The sequence below is a fragment of the Gorilla gorilla genome, chromosome 1 (genome assembly GCF_029281585.2).
Source record: "Gorilla gorilla gorilla isolate KB3781 chromosome 1, NHGRI_mGorGor1-v2.1_pri, whole genome shotgun sequence".
Taxonomy (NCBI): Eukaryota; Metazoa; Chordata; class Mammalia; order Primates; family Hominidae; genus Gorilla; species Gorilla gorilla.
In genome coordinates this window covers 169,867,984-169,887,225 of record NC_073224.2, presented here as the reverse complement: position 1 = coordinate 169,887,225, position 19,242 = coordinate 169,867,984, and the positions used below count along the sequence as shown (strand labels likewise).

The window sequence follows — 19,242 nt, the reverse complement described above, 5'->3', positions numbered from 1 at the left end:
AATGAAAATATCAGCACTGTAAATTTTTAAATAATTATAGAAATATTGAGACTAAATATGATTCCCCCACCCCTTTCATTCTGCTCTACACCACCTATGCACAGACTTGGCCTAAGAGCCACTTTATTAGTCAACATATCAAGAATTCACAACTGTAGTGTCTTCTGGCACTTGCCCCCAGCCTTTCTGACTTCCTGAGCCACCTCTAAGAAATGTTCTAGCATATTCTAACCATATAATGATGCGTTAGCCATTGAATAAAACCATATTAAACCTATGAGAATCAGTTTGACTGAATATAGCTTACAACAAACAATTTTTCACTTCAAAAACCTTATTTTAGCAGAATTGGTTAAAGAAAGTTTCACTGAATTTTTCTTTTTTTTTTTTTTACCTTTTTTTTATTATACTTTAAGTTTTAGGGTACATGTGCACATTGTGCAGGTTAGTTACATACGCATACATGTGCCATGCTGGTGCACTGCACCCACTAACTCGTCATCTAGCATTAGGTATATCTCCCAATGCTATCCCTCCCCCGTCCCCCCACCCCACAACAGTCCCCAGAATGTGATGTTCCCCTTCCTGTGTCCATGTGATCTCATTGTTCAATTCCCACCTATGAGTGAGAATATGCGGTGTTTGGTTTTTCTGTTCTTGTGCTATTTTACTGAGAATGATGATTTCCAGTTTCATCCATGTCCCTACAAAGGACATGAACTCATCATTTTTTATGGCTGCATAGTATTCCATGGTGTATATGTGCCACATTTTCTTAATCCAGTCTATCATTGTTGGACATTTGGGTTGGTTCCAAGTCTTTGCTGTTGTGAATAATGCTGCAATAAACATACGTGTGCGTGCGTCTTTATAGCAGCATGATTTATAGTCCTTTGGGTATATACCCAGTAATGGGATGGCTAGGTCAAATGGTATTTCTAGTTCTAGATCCCTGAGGAATCGCCACACTGACTTCCACAATGGTTGAACTAGTTTACAGTTCCACCAACAGTGTAAAAGTGTTCCTATTTCTCCACATCCTCTCCAGCACCTGTTGTTTCCTGACTTTTTAATGATTGCCATTCTAACTGGTGTGAGATGGTATCTCATTGTGGTTTTGATTTGCATTTCTCTGATGGCCAGTGATGGTGAGCATTTTTTCATGTGTTTTTTGGCTGCATAAATGTCTTCTTTGAAACCAGCGAGAACAAAGACACAACATACCAGAATCTCTGGGACACATTCAAAGCAGTGTGTAGACGGAAATTTATAGCATTAAATGCCCACAAGAGAAAGCAGGAAAGATCCAAAATTGACACCCTAACATCACAATTAAAAGAACTAGAAAAGCAAGAGCAAACACATTCAAAAGCTAGCAGAAGGCAAGAAATAACTAAAATCAGAGCAGAACTGAAGGAAATAGAGACACAAAAAACCCTTCAAAAAATTAATGAATCCAGGAGCTGGTTTTTTGAAAGGATCAACAAAATTGATAGACCACTAGCAAGACTAATAAAGAAAAAAAGAGAGAAGAATCAAATAGACGCAATAAAAAATGATAAAGGGGATATCACCACTGATCCCACAGAAATACAAACTACCATCAGAGAGTACTACAAACACCTCTACGCAAATAAACTAGAAAATCTAGAAGAAATGGATAAATTCCTTGACACATACACTCTCCCAAGACTAAACCAGGAAGAAGTTGAACCTCTGAATAGACCAATAACAGGAGCTGAAATTGTGGCAATAATCAATAGCTTACCAACCAAAAAGAGTCCAGGACCAGATGGATTCACAGCCGAATTCTACCAGAGGTACAAGGAGGAACTGGTATCATTCCTTCTGAAACTATTCCAATCAATAGGAAAAGAGGGAATCCTCCCTAACTCATTTTATGAGGCCAGCATCATTCTGATACCAAAGCCGGTCAGAGACACAACCACAAAAGAGAATTTTAGACCAATATCCTTGATGAACATTGATGCAAAAATCCTCAATAAAATACTGGCAAACCGAATCCAGCAGCACATCAAAAAGCTTATCCACCATGATCAAGTGGGCTTCATCCCTGGGATGCAAGGCTGGTTCAATATACGCAAATCAATAAATGTAATCCAGCATATAAACAGAGCCAAAGACAAAAACCACATGATTATCTCAATAGATGCAGAAAAGGCCTTTGACAAAATTCAACAACCTTCATGCTAAAAACTCTCAATAAATTAGGTATTCATGGGACGTATTTCAAAATAATAAGAGCTATCTATGACAAACCCACAGCCAATATCATACTGAATGGGCAAAAACTGGAAGCATTCCCTTTGAAAACTGGCACAAGACAGGGATGCCCTCTCTCACCACTCCTATTCAACATAGTGTTGGAAGTTCTGGCCAGGGCAATTAGGCAGGAGAAGGAAATAAAGGGTATTCAATTAGGAAAAGAGGAAGTCAAATTGTCCCTGTTTGCAGATGACATGATTGTATATCTTGAATTTTTCACTTTTCAATTTGTGATTTTAAAATAGTGCAGATAGTGTCAAAAAATTATACAACCAGAGGGGCTTTGAGGGAGCCTTCAGGAATTATAATCAGAAACCTGATTATCAATACTATTTTAAGAATAGCTAAAAAGAAGAATCCACAGCCTCCTACAGTTCCCACTCCTGTTTTTAATCATTTTTACTATTTTATGTTATTTGTGAAGCTGAGAGGAAAAGCCATTAGGGACTCTGACTGGATCAGTAAACTGTACAAAGCTTAGCAATTCAAATATTCACCACAAGTTGGGGTCCCATATTAAATACAGGCTTTAAAGGATTTATAAAATAAAATAAATGGTAAATATTTCTTTTATTTTTTCCTAAGAGTCCAGAAATCCAGAAGGATTGCAAGTGAATGAATATGATTATTGACTTTTAAAAGAACATATGACAAGCAAGTAAAAGAAAATTCAAGAATTTCACTAAGAAATAAACAGGATGCAATGCACTGTCAGTCACAATAGACAGACATCCCAGACATGTTTAATTGTTAAACAATAGTAGAAATACTAAGCAATTAATAAAAGTTAAAACATATAAAGTAACCAAAACCAAACACAATTTTAGCACTTACGTTCAAATTATCTAAAAAAGAACAGCCCACAATTATCAGTATCAAACTATAAAAAATATTCTAGTACTTATATATCATTTCTAAAAGCAATCTCAGAGAAACAGGAATAAATTGCTTATTTTTGGTTGCTTTTAACAGGTCTGAAGAGCATCATCTTGAAAACTCTCTCTCTCTCTCTCTCTCTCTCTATATATATATATATATATATATATATGCTACTAAACAAACTTTTAGAATGACCAAAAAGAATGATGCAAGTCCAAAGACCAAACAATGTGTATTTATTTTGCTAGAATATTACATTTCATTATATTGCCACTAAGAGATTTGTGATACCATAGTCCATTTCTTTGGGTTGCACTAGTCTCTTTGTTGCTCCAATGCATTATTAATACATTTTTTTACAAATGCAACCAAGTGATTTCCGTTGTAATATTTACTTTTTTAAAAATTAATGAAACTGAAATTCCTTTCTATGTGTAAAATTTTTGTTAAACTTTTAGAAGTCTTTAGTCAGTTGCAGAATTTTTTCTTGTATCTCTGCCTTAAATTTTCTGTTTCTAAAGCAATTCTCCTTCTGTTCATCTTTTACAGATTTTATACTTAACTGTTTCGTGATGTCCTTTTCTTTCTCTCTCCCTCTTTCTGTCTTCTTCCCTCACTTCTCCTCTCTCTTAAGTTCTAATTGCCATAGGATAAATCACTTCTCTTGATGCATATAAATTTATCAGTTGCTAAGGTAGCAAATTATTCAAAGCCTAAAACTTGATGCATAGCAATTAACCTTAAAATACTTTGTCATCACACTTTTGATTCATGGAGAGGAGCACTATTGATAATACCTTTATCCTTGATATGTCAAGTGTTCTAATAATCATAGGGACTAAGTAAATATAGGCTCTTATGTATATCTAATGTTGTTTCTACAAGCCACAATATAGCTTCAATAGTGACATTGCCCACATTATGAAAGAAGATTAATATTTGCTTCTTTTTTAGAAAAAAAGTTTCCCCCTAAAAATTGAATCTATGGCTCTGTTTGCTGTTTTCATGAGTCAGTTTTGCCTCTAGAAACACTCTTTGAACTTCCATAGTTATATGAAAGCATGAAATGCTGTATGCTATTTTTAACTCATGTGTTCCGAATTGTAATTGTATATAATTTTTACTTGAGATATAGTCTTTCTAGAAACCAATTTCTCAGCATCAGCTAGAGCCAAGACTTTTCAGAATTTTAAGGAAAAGCATATTTCATACGTTGAAGTCATAGGTCCCTTAAGACAAGTTCTATTTTGGTATCTACATTTACAATGGCTGAGACTGTCACAATCGTTCACCTTCATCATTAAAAAGCCATATAAAGTTCCTTTCTCCTCTAAACTTAGAATGTTAAATGTTGGCCTTGTAAACTAACTTTCTAAGTCCTTTAAGGTTTATGTCCAGGGATGTAGAGGCTAGGTAACCAGTAAGGCAAGGTCAGATCTTAACAATGCAAGAAGCCTCCCAAACTTATCCTTTTCCAAAATTACTGTGAAAAGCAAACTTTTCATAAGCCCATTATGAGTACTTCTGGAATAATCGCTTATGACTTGTATAAAGACTATTAATAGTTTTTAAATGAGGTGGAAATGGGAAATGGCAGCAGATCATGCCTATGTGGCTCATCCTGCTAGCCCTCTCTAGATTAGCTTTGGTTCAAACCTAGAGGAGTCCCTCTGTGATGCATGAATCCACAGGATCTGTGCCTGTCTCAAACATGTCTGAATGCTGATGTCTGAGAAGAGCAAAGATTTCCATTCTTTTGAAAGGAGCTTCCAGTACCTACCATGTTGCTCTGTTGTGAGATACCCTCTAGAGGTGGTGCTGAGGGAAAGCCATTGTGCTTTCAAGTCACTAAAGAACCCAAGGTGAGAGACATAAGAAAAACCCACTTAGAGATGCCACAAGCCACTAACTACAGTGGATTCTATTAGCCATTACTATAAAGGGTTGATACTCCTGACTTGGAGCTACTAAAGGAAGTAGTCCCTGAAAGTTAATAAAAAATCATTTAGAAAGCCCTCCAGATGGGACTCATGTCCACTACTAAGAGTGAACAATAACTGGAGCCATTATCACTGTGAGCCACAACCAGGAAACCATAGATGAGGCAGGAGGAACTTTCCAGCCCCTTCTCATCCCCTTCCCTAAATAAGAGGTGCCAATGTCCCCTTATTTGTTAGGAATTCAGAGGAAAGATGGCAAATATTGTCCTTTCAATATACTCTAAACAGAGAGGAAAAGAATTTTTTCTGCCAATAAATCTGGTATAGTTGGAGACTCAGAAACTCTCAATGTGGGCTTTGCTGGATTAAAGACCTTGAGTTGTAGATTGAGTTTCAGACTTTTTTTAAGAAGTAAAAATAGAGATGGGGTCTCACCATTTTGCCCAGGGTGGTCTCAAACTCCTGGGCTCAAGCAATCTGCCTACTGCAGCCTTCCAAAGTGCTGGGACTAAGGGAGTGAGCCACCGTGACTGGCAGAGTTTCAGACTTTTGATAATTAAAGTAACATTTATTGATGCTATACTGTGTCATCCATTGTTCTATTTTATATGGACTCAGTCACTTCATCTAACAATTCTATAAAGTATGTGCCATTTATTAACCCATTGTACTGATGAGGAAAAGTCCATAGAAGTTAACTTGCCCAAGGTCACCAATTGTAAATAGTGAACACAGACAGGTAAACTCAAGAGCTATGCTCTTGACCACTACTTGTACAGTGTGGTAGACAGAAAAAATGGCTTCTCAAAAACATCCTAGGCTGGACACAGTGGCTCATACCTGTAATCCCAGGACTTTGGGAGGCCAAGGTGGGCAAATCACCTGAGTTTAGGAGTTCAAGACCAGCCTGGGCAATATGGCAAAACCCTGTCTCTACTAAAAATATAAAAATTAGCCAGGTGTGGTGGCACATGCCTGTAGTCACAGCTACGCAGGAGGCTGAGGTGGGAGGATCACCTGAACCCAGGAGGCAAAGGCTGCATTGAGCCATGATCATGCCACTATACTCCAGCCTGGGCGACAGAGTGAAACCCTGTCTCAAAAAGAAAAAAAAAAAAACCTAATTATTCAGAACTGTGAATATGTTACATTACATGGCAAACAGGACTTTGCAGATGTGGTGAAGTTAAGGACCTTAAGATGAGAAGATTACCCTGGATTATTCAGATGGGCCCAGTGTAATCACATGGGCCTTAAAAATGGAGAATCTTTCCTAGCTGCAGTCAGAGGGAGATGTGACAGCAGAAAAATGGTCAGAGAGGTTCATCATTGGTAGCTTTGAAGATGGAAGAATGGGATCATGAGCCTAGGAATGGGGACATTTCCTAGAAGCTACATAAGGCAGAGAAATGGATTCTCCCCCTGAAGATTCCAGAAAAGAATGCAGCCGTACCAAAACTTTTATTTTAGCCCAGTGAGACCTATGTTGGACTTCTAACCTACAGAACAGTAAAATAATAAATTTGTGAAGTTTTAAGCCACTAGATTTATGGAACTTTGTTACAGCAACAGTAGAAAACTAATATATATTGCCTTATTGACAAAGAAGGTTAATGATTCCCTTCCTATGGGACTTGACAAAAGCAGAGAGAATGCTTCATGGTATGTAAATTAAACTTGAAATTAAAGTTGCTGCTACTTTTAGCTCTTGGTTTTATGGGTTATTATATAACAGCAGTTTTATGATAAAGTTTTATGATAAAGCTATGCAATAATAAGCTATTATAATTCTTCATTTTGACTTACATTAGTACATTACGTAGCTAGTTTTAAATGTATTGCATCATAATTTGTCCTTCATTTAGCATTCTGCCAAATGTTATAAGAAACTGAACACATTTAAGATCTTGCTAGCAGAGTTGAAAGATTTGTAAGATACCATTATTTGGATATTTGATACACACAAGTTGGCTTCTTGTTGTTTGGAAGTTAGGAGATAGCTTTTCACCAAACAGTAGGAAGTTATTGTTTCTAATTTTTAGAATATAAACAGACTGATTATTTCCCACCAAACTCTGTCATCAGTGCCAAAGTATTCTTTAAAATCTCAGGATAAAATGAGTTGTTACAAAGAGCTTTTTCAAAGCAGGGTCAACATTTTCACATTTCTCATCAATGTTCATCATAAAAGAGACCACAAAATGGGTTTAGATTTATCTGGTCTCTTTCATATAGCAATGTTTATATGCCTAAATACAATTAAAAATTAGGCCACTGACCTTTGCAGGCAGTCTTGGGAAATATTTCACCTCCACAAATAGTGAATGCCACAGACCATGATCAAACAAAGCAGTCATTGCTTTCTGCTTGGATTAATGTGGCAGTATGCTGGCTGATAGGATATACATGGAAAAAAGGAAACTATACCAACGGGCAGGACCATTTTTTTAGTTGATGAAATTTATTGATTGAAAAGACATAATAAAGTGAAATAATAAAGCTTTCAGAAAAAAGCAATACATGCTTTGGAAGACTCAGGCCACCATAAGAGTAAGCAAAGCAAGTCTTCAGAACAGAGGTTGAATCCTCCAGAGCTATGTGATGAGTGAAATTAAACCTGCCACAGACACCACATTTGTATTCTTTCAGCAGTCAGGTGTGGAGTGTTGCTAGTTCCTCCCAGCATTGCAGATATGATGGCCTTAATTCAGCTTCTATGATCTGGATTCATACAAACATTATTAAAACTGTTCCTGTACAATGAGCTAAAGAAAGGCAATCAAAATTAACTGAGTAGCAGACATTTTGACTGCTGAGATAAAATAATAGCCAAAAACAACTTCACTTCCAGCAATCAGAGATGTAGTGGCTTATTTTGGGCAAAAGAGTCATTCTGCCTATTGTACAGAGACCCCAGTAGCAAAGGAGGGGCTACCAGGGGAACTGATTGTATATATAGTCTCTTCAAATGATGGAATATGAGAGCTATTTGCCTAGTGTGGAAAGAACCATGGGGATTATAGTTGTTGTCACAACTAGTGCCATTCACTGGCCTGGTGGATTAATCATTGAGCCTTATTTAACTGTCTTTTTTCAAACAACTAGTTTTCTTTTTCTTTTGAATTGACCATTTTTACAGCTGAATTGGCCAATGCTGTTAAAGCATCACTCCTGAGTGCCACCATTAACCCAAATTTTTTAAGTTTGTTTTATTTTCTTAATCTTATAAGTAGTGCATAATCATTGTAGAAAAATAAGAAAACACAAATAAGGAAAAAGAAAAAAAAAGATCTGATGTCCCATTACCATGTATTACCACTGTTAATGCTTAGAAGATATCCTTGCAGATATTTGTCCACACAAATATATATATAAACACATTTCAGCAAAAATAGCATCCTACCACACACAATGTTTTATAACCTGCTTGTTTCACTAAACATTTGTGTACTTCTACATCAGCCATTTAGGACTTCACTTTTAATGGCCACATATCATTCTACTGTATGGATTTACTATAATTTCTTTAATCAATGCCGTGTTATTAGACTGTTAAGTATAGTTTGTAATTTTTGTTATTACAAATAATACTATGATGAACATATTAGCACATGTATATTGCATATTTGTCCAGTTATATCCTTAAGTCCTAGAAGTCTAATTACTTGGTTAAAAGTTATACAGTTTTCTAGAAATTTTGATGCCTATCTGTAGTGTCATCTCTAAATAAGAAGGAAAACAGATTAAAATATGAAAGATAAAAATCATTCAAAAGTCTTAATAGGTTTCATAAACTTCTGAAAAGCCAAGTGAAAACACAAGTAGAAGTATTTTAGTTTGGGTCTGTTATCATTTACACATACACACACATATACACACACACACAAAGTTACGAGCTTAAGTGAGTCATGTTTACAGATCAGCAAATAACATGCTTTTCTAAATAACAAGCAAGAATATCAAAATATTGTCTTCTATTTTATTAATAATGCTTAGGAATAAAAAACTATTAAAGTTATATTGAAATATAGTTGATATACTACAATTTAAAGTGTACAATTAAGTGATTTTTATGTGTTCAGAGTTGTGCAACCATCATGATTATCTAATTTCAGAACATTTTTACTATGTACAAAAAGAAACTCTGTACATGTTAACAGTTACTCCCCAGCTACTGGCAAATGCTAATCTGCTCTCTGTTTCTATGCATTTGCCTATTCTTGATATTTCACATAAAAGGAATTGTATAATATTTGGCCTTTTGTGACTTGTTTCTTTCACTGGGCATAGTGTTTTCATAACGTTTTCTTCTATGTTGTAGCATGTTTCCATACTTTATTCCATTCTATTGCCAAATAATATTTCATTATATAGATATATACCACATTTTGTTTATCCATTCATCAGTTTATTCTTGGAATGTCAATTAAAATCTTATCACAATCATGTTTAAAATCTTTCAGTAGCACCTGAAATTGGTAAGAAGGTTTATGAAAGGCCATCTTAATCTTGCCCTAACCTACTTTTTGGCCTGATCCTCTGCTGCGCTCCCAATCCCATCCACTACCACCCTTCCATCAGCACTCCAGCCATAGCAGAAACACTTGAAATTTCCCAGATATAACAGGCACACTCACTTATGTGCTGTCCCCTCTCTCTGCAATTTCCTTCTTCCCCTTACCTGTGTGGATGACTTTTGCGTGTTCTTTGTTATTCAGCTATCAGGTATCTTCTCCTCTTGGAAGAACCTAACACACAAATGTAAGCTGGGTGCAACATATTTTTACAATCTGTTATACCTCTATCATAACACTTGTCACAATGTTTATAATTATTGGTTTTCTTGACTTCTCCTCCACTAGATTGTGAGCTCATTAAAGTCAGAAACTATATTCTGTCTATCTCTATATCATGAGCCATCCAGGCCTAGCATGTGGTACACATTCAATATATGTTTTCTTTCTATACATGGTCGATGAAATTAATCTGACTTTCTTATAAACTGCATTAATCAATTTAGGGATTTTATAACCATATAGTCATAAACTTTATTTAAAATGCATGTTCCAGTTTGCTTATGTTTAATTTGTTCATATACATTTTATATTAAAATTCTCAGTAACATATGAAACAATATGCATTAAAATAAACCAGACGTATATATAATTCTAGTAAAGCTTTTAAAGTATACAATGAACTTAATAACCTATCAAATAGAGACACTTTTTCAAATACCTTCAACTGCCTTTAATGGAGACATAGTTAAGTAGAATAACTGAAGACAAATTCAGAATTTATACAAAAAATGATTCAGCATCACATTTCAAATGATTTAAGGAAAAAATCATTAAGAATATGCCATGAGATCAATTTATAAATCATAATTGCACTTTCAAAACATGATAAGCTTCTTTTTGCAAGCAAAAATGTTGCTTCTCTTAAACTTGACTTGGAGAGTGCTGCCTTGCTTAAAATACTATAATAATCTTTGAAGCCTACATGCATAAACTGTTTCTGGATCTGTTTTCACTGTTTTCTATGTGAATGAAGATTTGTCTAAGTAGGCCTGGTTCTTGGTAATAGAATCCTAACCTCTGTTACTTCTGACTTATAGGGTATCTTTGTTACTAGGGTTCAGCCTGATGGGCCAGCATCAAACTTACTGCAGCCTGGTGATAAGATCCTTCAGGTAAGACAGACAAAAGAAATGCATGCAAATGTCATACTGAGACAAATATGTAACCATGTTACCAAGTTAAATGATTTGAATTAAATGATTGAAAATAAGTCCTTCTCACATTGCTTATTTGCCTTTATTGTTTTGGGGCTGAAAGTCAAGTCAAAAACAATTCAGTCTGACAAATCTTATATCCCTAGCACCTTACACAGTACTTGGCACATGACAGATGTTTTGCATATTTTTGTTGAATTGAATGGAATTACTTGATAATATAAGAAATATATATATTTTATATATATATGAATCTATGCATAGTTATCAAGTAAGAGTAAGTGCCCAAACACAGTATGTGTGTGACTTTCATGAGGGAGAAGGAACTGGTCCATATTTAATTTCTCAACCGCAGGCTTATTACTGTTTGAATGCTATGAAATACATAATACATCATTCTACTCCCCCTGCTTAGATAAACAAAAGTTTAGCTCTATATAAGGTGACTTTTTAAAATGCATTGTGTGATGGAAAATGACTTTCACTAACTTAAAGCTCTGCATATCAGAAAAGGTTCACCCCAATAAACAATTAAGGAAATACTTTACATAAACTCATTTATTTGACTTTTTTTGTCCTTCTCTCTGAATTTACTGTCTTTAATTTTTTGCTTTGTTTCTTATCAGTGATTTGAAGCTCATTAATTCACTTCCTATATAAGAGGTGCATAATCATTTTCTACATTCCAAGGAAAAGCTCTTAAGCATTATCAATGTATTTAAGCTTCAGTATTTTGACTTAGAACCCCAGAAATTTCCCGATATATAAATAGGTGGAACTACTTGATACTGCTGATATTTGACCATCTGCAACAGTTATGAAATGGCTCAACATTTAGATTCACTGAGAAGACAAGACATGTGAAAAGGAACCTTAGATCAGCTATACAAACACAGTTGACATGTGAAAAAGGAACCTTAGATCAACTATACAAACACAGTTTAAAAATGCAAGGATCCCCTCAAGTCAGCTCCAAGGAGATCTTCTATCTCCAATGTACTGCGTTCTCTCAGAAAGTCCTAGAAAAGTAGAAATCCTAAGATTGCTTTAACATTTCATTCTCAGAAATGTTTTTTGGTTTTGTTGTTGTTGTTGTTTGGTGGTGGTGTTTTGTTTTGTTGTTGTTGTTTTGTTTTGTTTTTGTTTGTTTTTTTTTTTTGAGACAGCGTTTCACTCTTATTGCCCAGGCTGGAGTGCAATGGCACGATCTCGGCTCACCACAACCTCCGCCTCCCGGGTTCAAGCAATTCTCCTGCCTCAGCCTCCCAAGTAGCTGGGATTACAGGAATGTACCACTACACTCAGCTAATTTTTGTATTTTTAGTAGAGACAGGGTTTCTCCATGTTAGTCAGGCTGATCTCGAACTCCCAACCTCAGGTGGTCTGCCCGCCTTGGCCTCCCAAAGTGCTGGGATTACAGACATGAGCCACTGTGCCCAGCCTCTCAGAAATATGTTAAACTAATTAGCAAGATCACAATCACCTACTCAAGTTTTCAAAAATGATAGTTCTCTGAAAAGTGTTTAAGCTACTTCAGCCTGTGCCAATGTCACAATAGAAACACCACCCAGCAGGCCTGAGTTCATTCTATGCAGGCAGAAGATGTAAATAGCAGTTGGTCTTTTGAGCTAGAGCTGAGAAACAATAAAAACCACACATATAATAATCTAAAATTTTCCTTTACCACTTTATTGTAGAAGTTCTATATTTTTGGATAGCCTAACTAGTCCTTTGATCTTAGATATTTTACATCATGTCTATGGGCCTCAAATTCATTATGTGTAAAATGAACTGCTGTTTATATTATATCTGAAATCCCTCCTAGCTCAAAAATTCAACTCTTTGAAAATTGTATGAATTGTAGTGAAAAACAGCTGAGAATAAACTAACAACATAACTCTCTAACATTTGGTAAATGCTGCTCATTAGCAAAGGAAATGGCTAATTTTTTTCTCCACTGAATTTCAAAGAAATTATTTTAAATCCTAGAGTCTGGAAAAAAATATAGCCAATTAATCTCAGATCTCTTACCTACTAGAATGTGAAGCTGGGTAGAGAAGTATGCTATAGCTTGACACAACGTTACAGAGTTCCTTCCTCCATGACAGAAGCAAAATAAAGATTTTTCCCTTTTGCTAGAATTCAGAAATGTATATGTAAGTATTATAACAAAATTATACACAGTATATCTTGCAGATGGAAACATAGGTTAGTGTCAGGCCAGACATGATGGCTCACACCTGTAACCCCACCACTTTGAGAGGCAGAGGCAGGAGGATGGCTTGAAGCCAGAAGTTTAAGGCCAGCCTTGGCAGCACAGTGAGACTTCGTCTCTACAGAAAATTTAAAAATTAACCAGGTGCAGTGGCGAGCACCTGTAATCCCAGCTACTAGGGAGGCTGAGGTGGGAGAAGTGCTTGAGCCCAGGAGTTGGAGGCTGTAGTGAGCTGTGATTATGCCACTGCACTCCAGGCTTAGTGACAGAGCGAGAATCTGTCTCAAAAAAATAAAAAATAAAAATAAAGACATGAGTGTCTACTTGCAAGGTATTAGAATGCTCTTTTCTGGCTATGAAATTCTAGAATTATATGTGGGGACATGAGGGTTATGAGGATTCAGTATTTCTAATCCTGGAGAGGTAAAAACAACAGCAAAGTGCAAGGAAATGGATTCCTCATGCAAGAAGTAGGAAGAAATTTTCAGCCAAGAATACTGCAGAAAAGCTGCACCCAAGATGTCTCTTCTCTCCACAAATGACTATCAAGGATGTGACATTTTATTTTTGCCATAGAACTCACTTGTACCTAGTCCAATAAAATCAAAGCCCATTTTCAATAAAGGAAAAAGTACATGGACTTTAATCAAATAAATTATGTATTTACAGTTTCAGTCATACTAATTAAAAAGCATACATGGCCAATTATACTTTCTGAAAGAAACGAGAATGGCTAATTCTAAAATGAAATTGTTTGCAATATCAGATGCTAAGAAGGCAAGCTATATATTTATCTATATATAATACTATTGTCTCTTAGTTTAAAGAATGCTGGGAAAAAATGGGTTAATAACATTGAGTTATCTATCACTTAAAAGATCAGAATCATGTGTTTTCAATGGAGCGAATTTATTTACAAAGCTTAATGGCAATGTTCAACCTGGAGAATTGAAGTAAAAGAAGAGAAAAAAGAAAAGAATGGCCCTCCCTAAGTGACAATACTTTTGGGGTTTAATCTAACCCAATAGCAAATAGCAAAAGATATATGAGAGAGCACAAGAGATATGTCTTTCCTAATCCCTCTTCCCAAACCCAGAATTTATTAGATCTCTTTCTTTCTCTATAACTCTTTATACCATCCACTCTTTTCTTCTTCAGCTATGATATTATGAGCATGTTATTTGAATTACATGAAGATGTGTGCAATAAGGGATGACGTTAATTAAAACACATTCACATCATTTTTCTGTTGTACTGTTCATTTTCCCGGAACAGACACATTATAATTACTCTAAGACAGTGTGGCATATGGAAAGAGCAACTGACCCTTCATAGACTCACCTTCTGTTAAGTTCAATTATATAACAGTAAGAGAAAAAACTGAAAGCACATGGAATATAAAAATATGCTGGAATAAGCCATGTGAATTTGCCAATATTTGAAATGACAGTTTTGTTAATTTATCGGCATAGTTTCTTTTTTCTAATGTTCTTTCCAGCTAAAAAATTCAGTCTAATTCATTATACATTTTATGATTCAAAATATATATGAATACAGAAAATCTAGTAATTATAGTTACTCTGTTGAAAAGATGAATAGACTGGAAAAAAATATATACTGTACCTGATAGTTAACAACATGATTCACAGTTGTAACCTAAAACTCATTCGCAAGTATGTCCTGTTCAATCAGGGAAGCCAAACCCTCTCCTCTTCATTTACCCACCCCCATCTCCATACATAAGCCTAATTTTGGCAAGAAAGAGAAATTATATAATTTATAGAGATTTAGTTGATGACATCCAGATTTTGCCAATAACCAAAACAGATTTTTCTAATATGAGATATATAAATAAGGTACTTAATTGAAGATAATTTTATAGTCTCTTTTACCTTGTCATCATTTTAAGGGTTTTGGAATTTGCAATCCAAACATACTCTTTGTCTATGGCTGTATTTCAAGATGCTAAAAGAGAATAATCAATGAGATAATAATTCAAACAAGCTAGATATTTTTCTTTTTTTCTTGTCTTAGAAAGAACCTTGGCCCAACAATTCATATAGACAGTTCAAGAAACTACTGTCAACAATAAGTCTATCAACAAATACTTGGGCTGTTAGCAGAGTCATTATTATTGCACTTTTTTTACTTTTTTAAAGTTAGTTTTTGGTAAGTTGTTCAGCTCAGAGCATCTTCTCTTGGCCAAAATCATGGGGTTTGATGCCCATTAGACCTATTATCATTGCTCTGTTCTATAATCACTGACAATTCCACTCCACATCCTGATTAGTGTCTTATAAGGGAATATCATTAGAAGCCCCTTAATAGGTAGGAGGGAAGTCATGTGTCCTAAGGGAGCTAATAGCTAGGGAGACAAGGTGAATGTATGCACTCATTAGGAAACTAATAAAGTACTTGATTTTGTGATGTATCTAATAAATGTTGTAGCTGTGTTAAGGGAATGGAGTGATTAATGTAAAAGTGTGTATCCTGGGATGCAGAGAGGATGGCCACTCACAAAAATACAAGATGTAAGACCCTCCTCTTCTTACCTCCTCCAGTGAATCACTGAGGGAGAGGGAGAGGAGACCTGTGTGGCAGGGTGCACTGGGGATCATGGAGATCTCTGGTTGTGGAGGGAGGCGAAAGAAGGGAGTTTATTCCTGGTGGAGCAGAAGTTCCTCCAGGCTTAACAGAGAGAAAAGGAGGAGGAGGAGGAGGAATATCTGTGGGCTAGACTGGCATGAGTTTTCAGGAGCAGGGGTAAGAAGTTTATGCTAGAAAGGGTGAATATGGAGTATAAAGGAGAGAATATTGGAGAGGAAGACCCCAGACTCATGTGTTAGAGTCATGAAGAAAGGAAACCCTGGGATTTTAATAAGTTTTTCATGGACTGGGAGAATTTCAAACATGGAGATGAGTTGGAGTGAGGCTCAGGATGGCGATAGGGGGAGACAGCGAGCAAAATATGGCATTCAAGGCTCAGAATGGGAGAGGTAAGTTCAGACTCCACAAAGAAGTCTAAATGAAATGTCTGTCTATGGCTGGATCTGTTGTACACAGATATATATACAAACACTGAATCACGCTTCCTTGTCTGAATGGAAATTTGATGGCTCTCTTAATGACCAGTAGGTGTGATCAGCTTGCTGAGAGAATTTTCTTGCTTAGGTAAAGCTCACTTACTCAACAGCCTCAGCTATAAGAAACAAAAACATAAGCTAGAAAATAAACAAAGTGCTTCTGAGGATCCATAATTAATGTCACAAAGCCCATGCACTAAATCTCACTCCTTTTACTCATAAGAGAGAATTTATATCATACCTGGGAGTCTTTTATCTAGTTGTCCAGACCACCAAGGTGAAAGCCTTTGGCTCCAGGCTCATTGCCAGAAGCAAGAAGTCATAGCCAACAGCTTCACTCTGCAGTAAGAGAGAAACTTCTTTTAAAAGCAAGAAACAGAAGAGAACAACTTCTTTTGAAAGCCAGAAACAAGATTTTCAAAGCACGTTGTACTTTTAAAGTAAAAGCAGATTGTACTTCTAAAATCTTGTTTCTGGCTTTTAAAAGAAAGTTTTGTACTTTCAGTGTAGAACAGTTTTCTCAATGACATTTTTTGACCTATCTTCAAAAAAAAAGAGTTCATGGTCAACTAAGTTTTGAAATCACTTCATACTCTATCCCTTGTTTCAGGACTTTACACTGTACTAAACAGGCTAAGAACTCTGAGAATTCTTACAGATATATTTTTCAACATATTTAACCATACAGTCCTCTTTACCAAAGCATCAATTAACCACTTCCACACAACACATTTTGGGAAATGTTTGTTACAGAAACAAACTAACTGGGCCATGTATGTGCCTAAGAGAGTGTTGATGTTCACAGTTATTACCGTAAATCATTAAGAAACGGTTAATGTTCATTTTCTGAATTTTAAAAAATTCCTTAAAAAAAATCTTCCAAAAAAAAACCTGAAGAGTGAGAAATTGTTTATGGTTAAAATGAAGTGTTGGACCCTTAAAGAAATAAAGTATTTAAAAATTGTACTAAAGCATTTCCCAACAAGGCCAAGTAAGTTCCACATTTCTATAGTTTATCTTATTTGTGATTAAAAATCAAAAGCACCAGAGACGCTGAGGGTGGGGGACTATGGAGGAATAATCACATAACTTTTAATGTTTAGGTAAATAATTGCTTATAATGATATAATACATTGAAGAGTAAGATTTTAATACAATTGGATTAGAAGGGAACTAGAAATAGGTTAAAAACTATGTTGGTCAGGCACAGTGGCTCACACCTGTAATCCCAGTGCTTTGGGAGGCACAGGCAGGAGGATTGCTTGAGGCCAGGAGTTCAAGACCAGCCTAGGCAACATAGCAGACCCCATCTCTACAAAAAAAATTAAAAATTAGCCAGGCGTGATGGCACACATGTGTAATTCCAGCTACTCAAGAGGCTGAGGTAGGAGGATCCTTCAAGCCCAGGAGGTTGAGGCTGCAGTGAGCTATGATAGAGCCACTGCACTCCAGCCTGGGTTACAGAATGAGAACCCATCGTTAAACTGTCTTTTAAAGTGTGGTTTTATATGCCAGATTTTGGCTGCATATTTTTATACATTTAGTTTTGTTCATAATATACAAAGTTCTTGCACAGAAAACCAATAAAAATGTTGAGGAAATGCTTTTTGAAAATCAAAAAACATTTTGAGTTATTTAGTAAAACATGAAAACCAATAAAACAAATTAAGTTTTTTAAGATGACTCTATCCTTCATAGTTTAGTTAATAGAAAAGTAACATCCATTAAGTGTCTTTATTGTGTCATTTAAATCATACAACTCTGCAAGATATCTATTACTGACAGATGTTCGATAACTTATTTGAGTTCTTCCATTGTCAACAAAATAACAAACAGAGAGAGACTCTTTAAAAGAAAATGGTGTTTATTTGGGAATAGAGCATTGAAATGGGAATACATATGCCATAGTAAACTGTGTATGTATTCAGGAAGGTAAAGAAAGACAACGGTTTTTAAAGGAAAAAGTAAGGATTATGTAACTACTTTTAAATAATTATCCTTGACTACAAAGATCAATAGCAAGGATGATGCCAGTCCAAGACTGGACAACCAATTGCTGGGCAGATGTCCCTGCAGAAGTATTTTTTGTGTAAGGTTGCAATGGTTTTTGTGTAAGATTGTGTTTTTGCAGTCTTTTGTGATAGTTTTTGTTATCGTTTTGTATATCTCATACTTGGGTATACAAGTATGAGAACCCTCTCTTCATGGCCTTCCCCGCTCTATTTGCCAGGTTTTTTGTTTTGTTTTGTTTTGTTTAACACTAGTCACTCTATTTGATTCTGACAACTTTCACACCATTACGCAATACTGATTTCTCTGGAGCAAATTTTGCTGATAGTGTCATATTTATTACATTTTCTAATTTATTTATTTACCTGGAAAATGTGCATCAAATGCCCACTGTGTACAAAGTATTGTGCCAAGCAATGTAAATTATGTTATATGAATGTAACCAAGTTACTGCCTTCCACAACCTAGTCCTGGAAATAGACATACCCAAATTATACAGAGCAGGAACAAAGCAGGAGGAGAGATAAAAAGAGCTGAATATAAAACATTTGATAAAATGAACCTGTCATTTAAGAGCCTGATAAAATGTCATTTAAGAGCCTGATAAAACATTTGATAAAATGAACCTGTCATTTTTATCAAATGAGCCTGTCATTTAAGAGCAAGCTCTTCATCAAAATGGAGACCAGCCTGGCTACAAAGAGCCCCCTGAAAATTAGGGGTTGATTTTGCAGTTATTCTTTTTGTGAAAAGTAAAAGGAATGTGGCTTGTTGGGAAATTGGCTTGCAAATCAAGGTAGGAAATTTATTTGTTGAAGATGATCATTTGATATGTTTGATAAAAAGAAAACAAGCATTCAAAAATCAGAGCAGATAAATAAATTTATTCAGATTTACTATTTATTATCAGTTCCACACCTGAGTTTCTATTCAAATAATTCAGTCTTCAGTTGAGTATATTCTATCTTGCCATATCTTTTATGAGCCTTAATTCATGAGAAATTCAAGCTGCAGTACATGTGTGTACTTAACACAGAAGAGAAATTCTTGCCGGGTGCGGTGGCTCACGCCTGTAACCCCAGCACTTTGGGAGGCCGA

At 35.6% G+C, this 19,242-nt stretch overlaps 1 protein-coding gene across 1 annotated transcript in view; it reads left to right on the top strand.

Annotated features, from left to right (window-relative positions):
* Window positions 1–19,242, top strand: part of LRRC7 (leucine rich repeat containing 7) — a 570,226-nt gene that overhangs the window by 538,278 nt on the left and 12,706 nt on the right. The window contains exon 26 of the mRNA XM_063697691.1: window positions 10,720–10,794. Within this exon, the coding sequence (XP_063553761.1) occupies window positions 10,720–10,794 (75 nt within the window). The remainder of the gene's footprint in view (window positions 1–10,719; window positions 10,795–19,242) is intronic.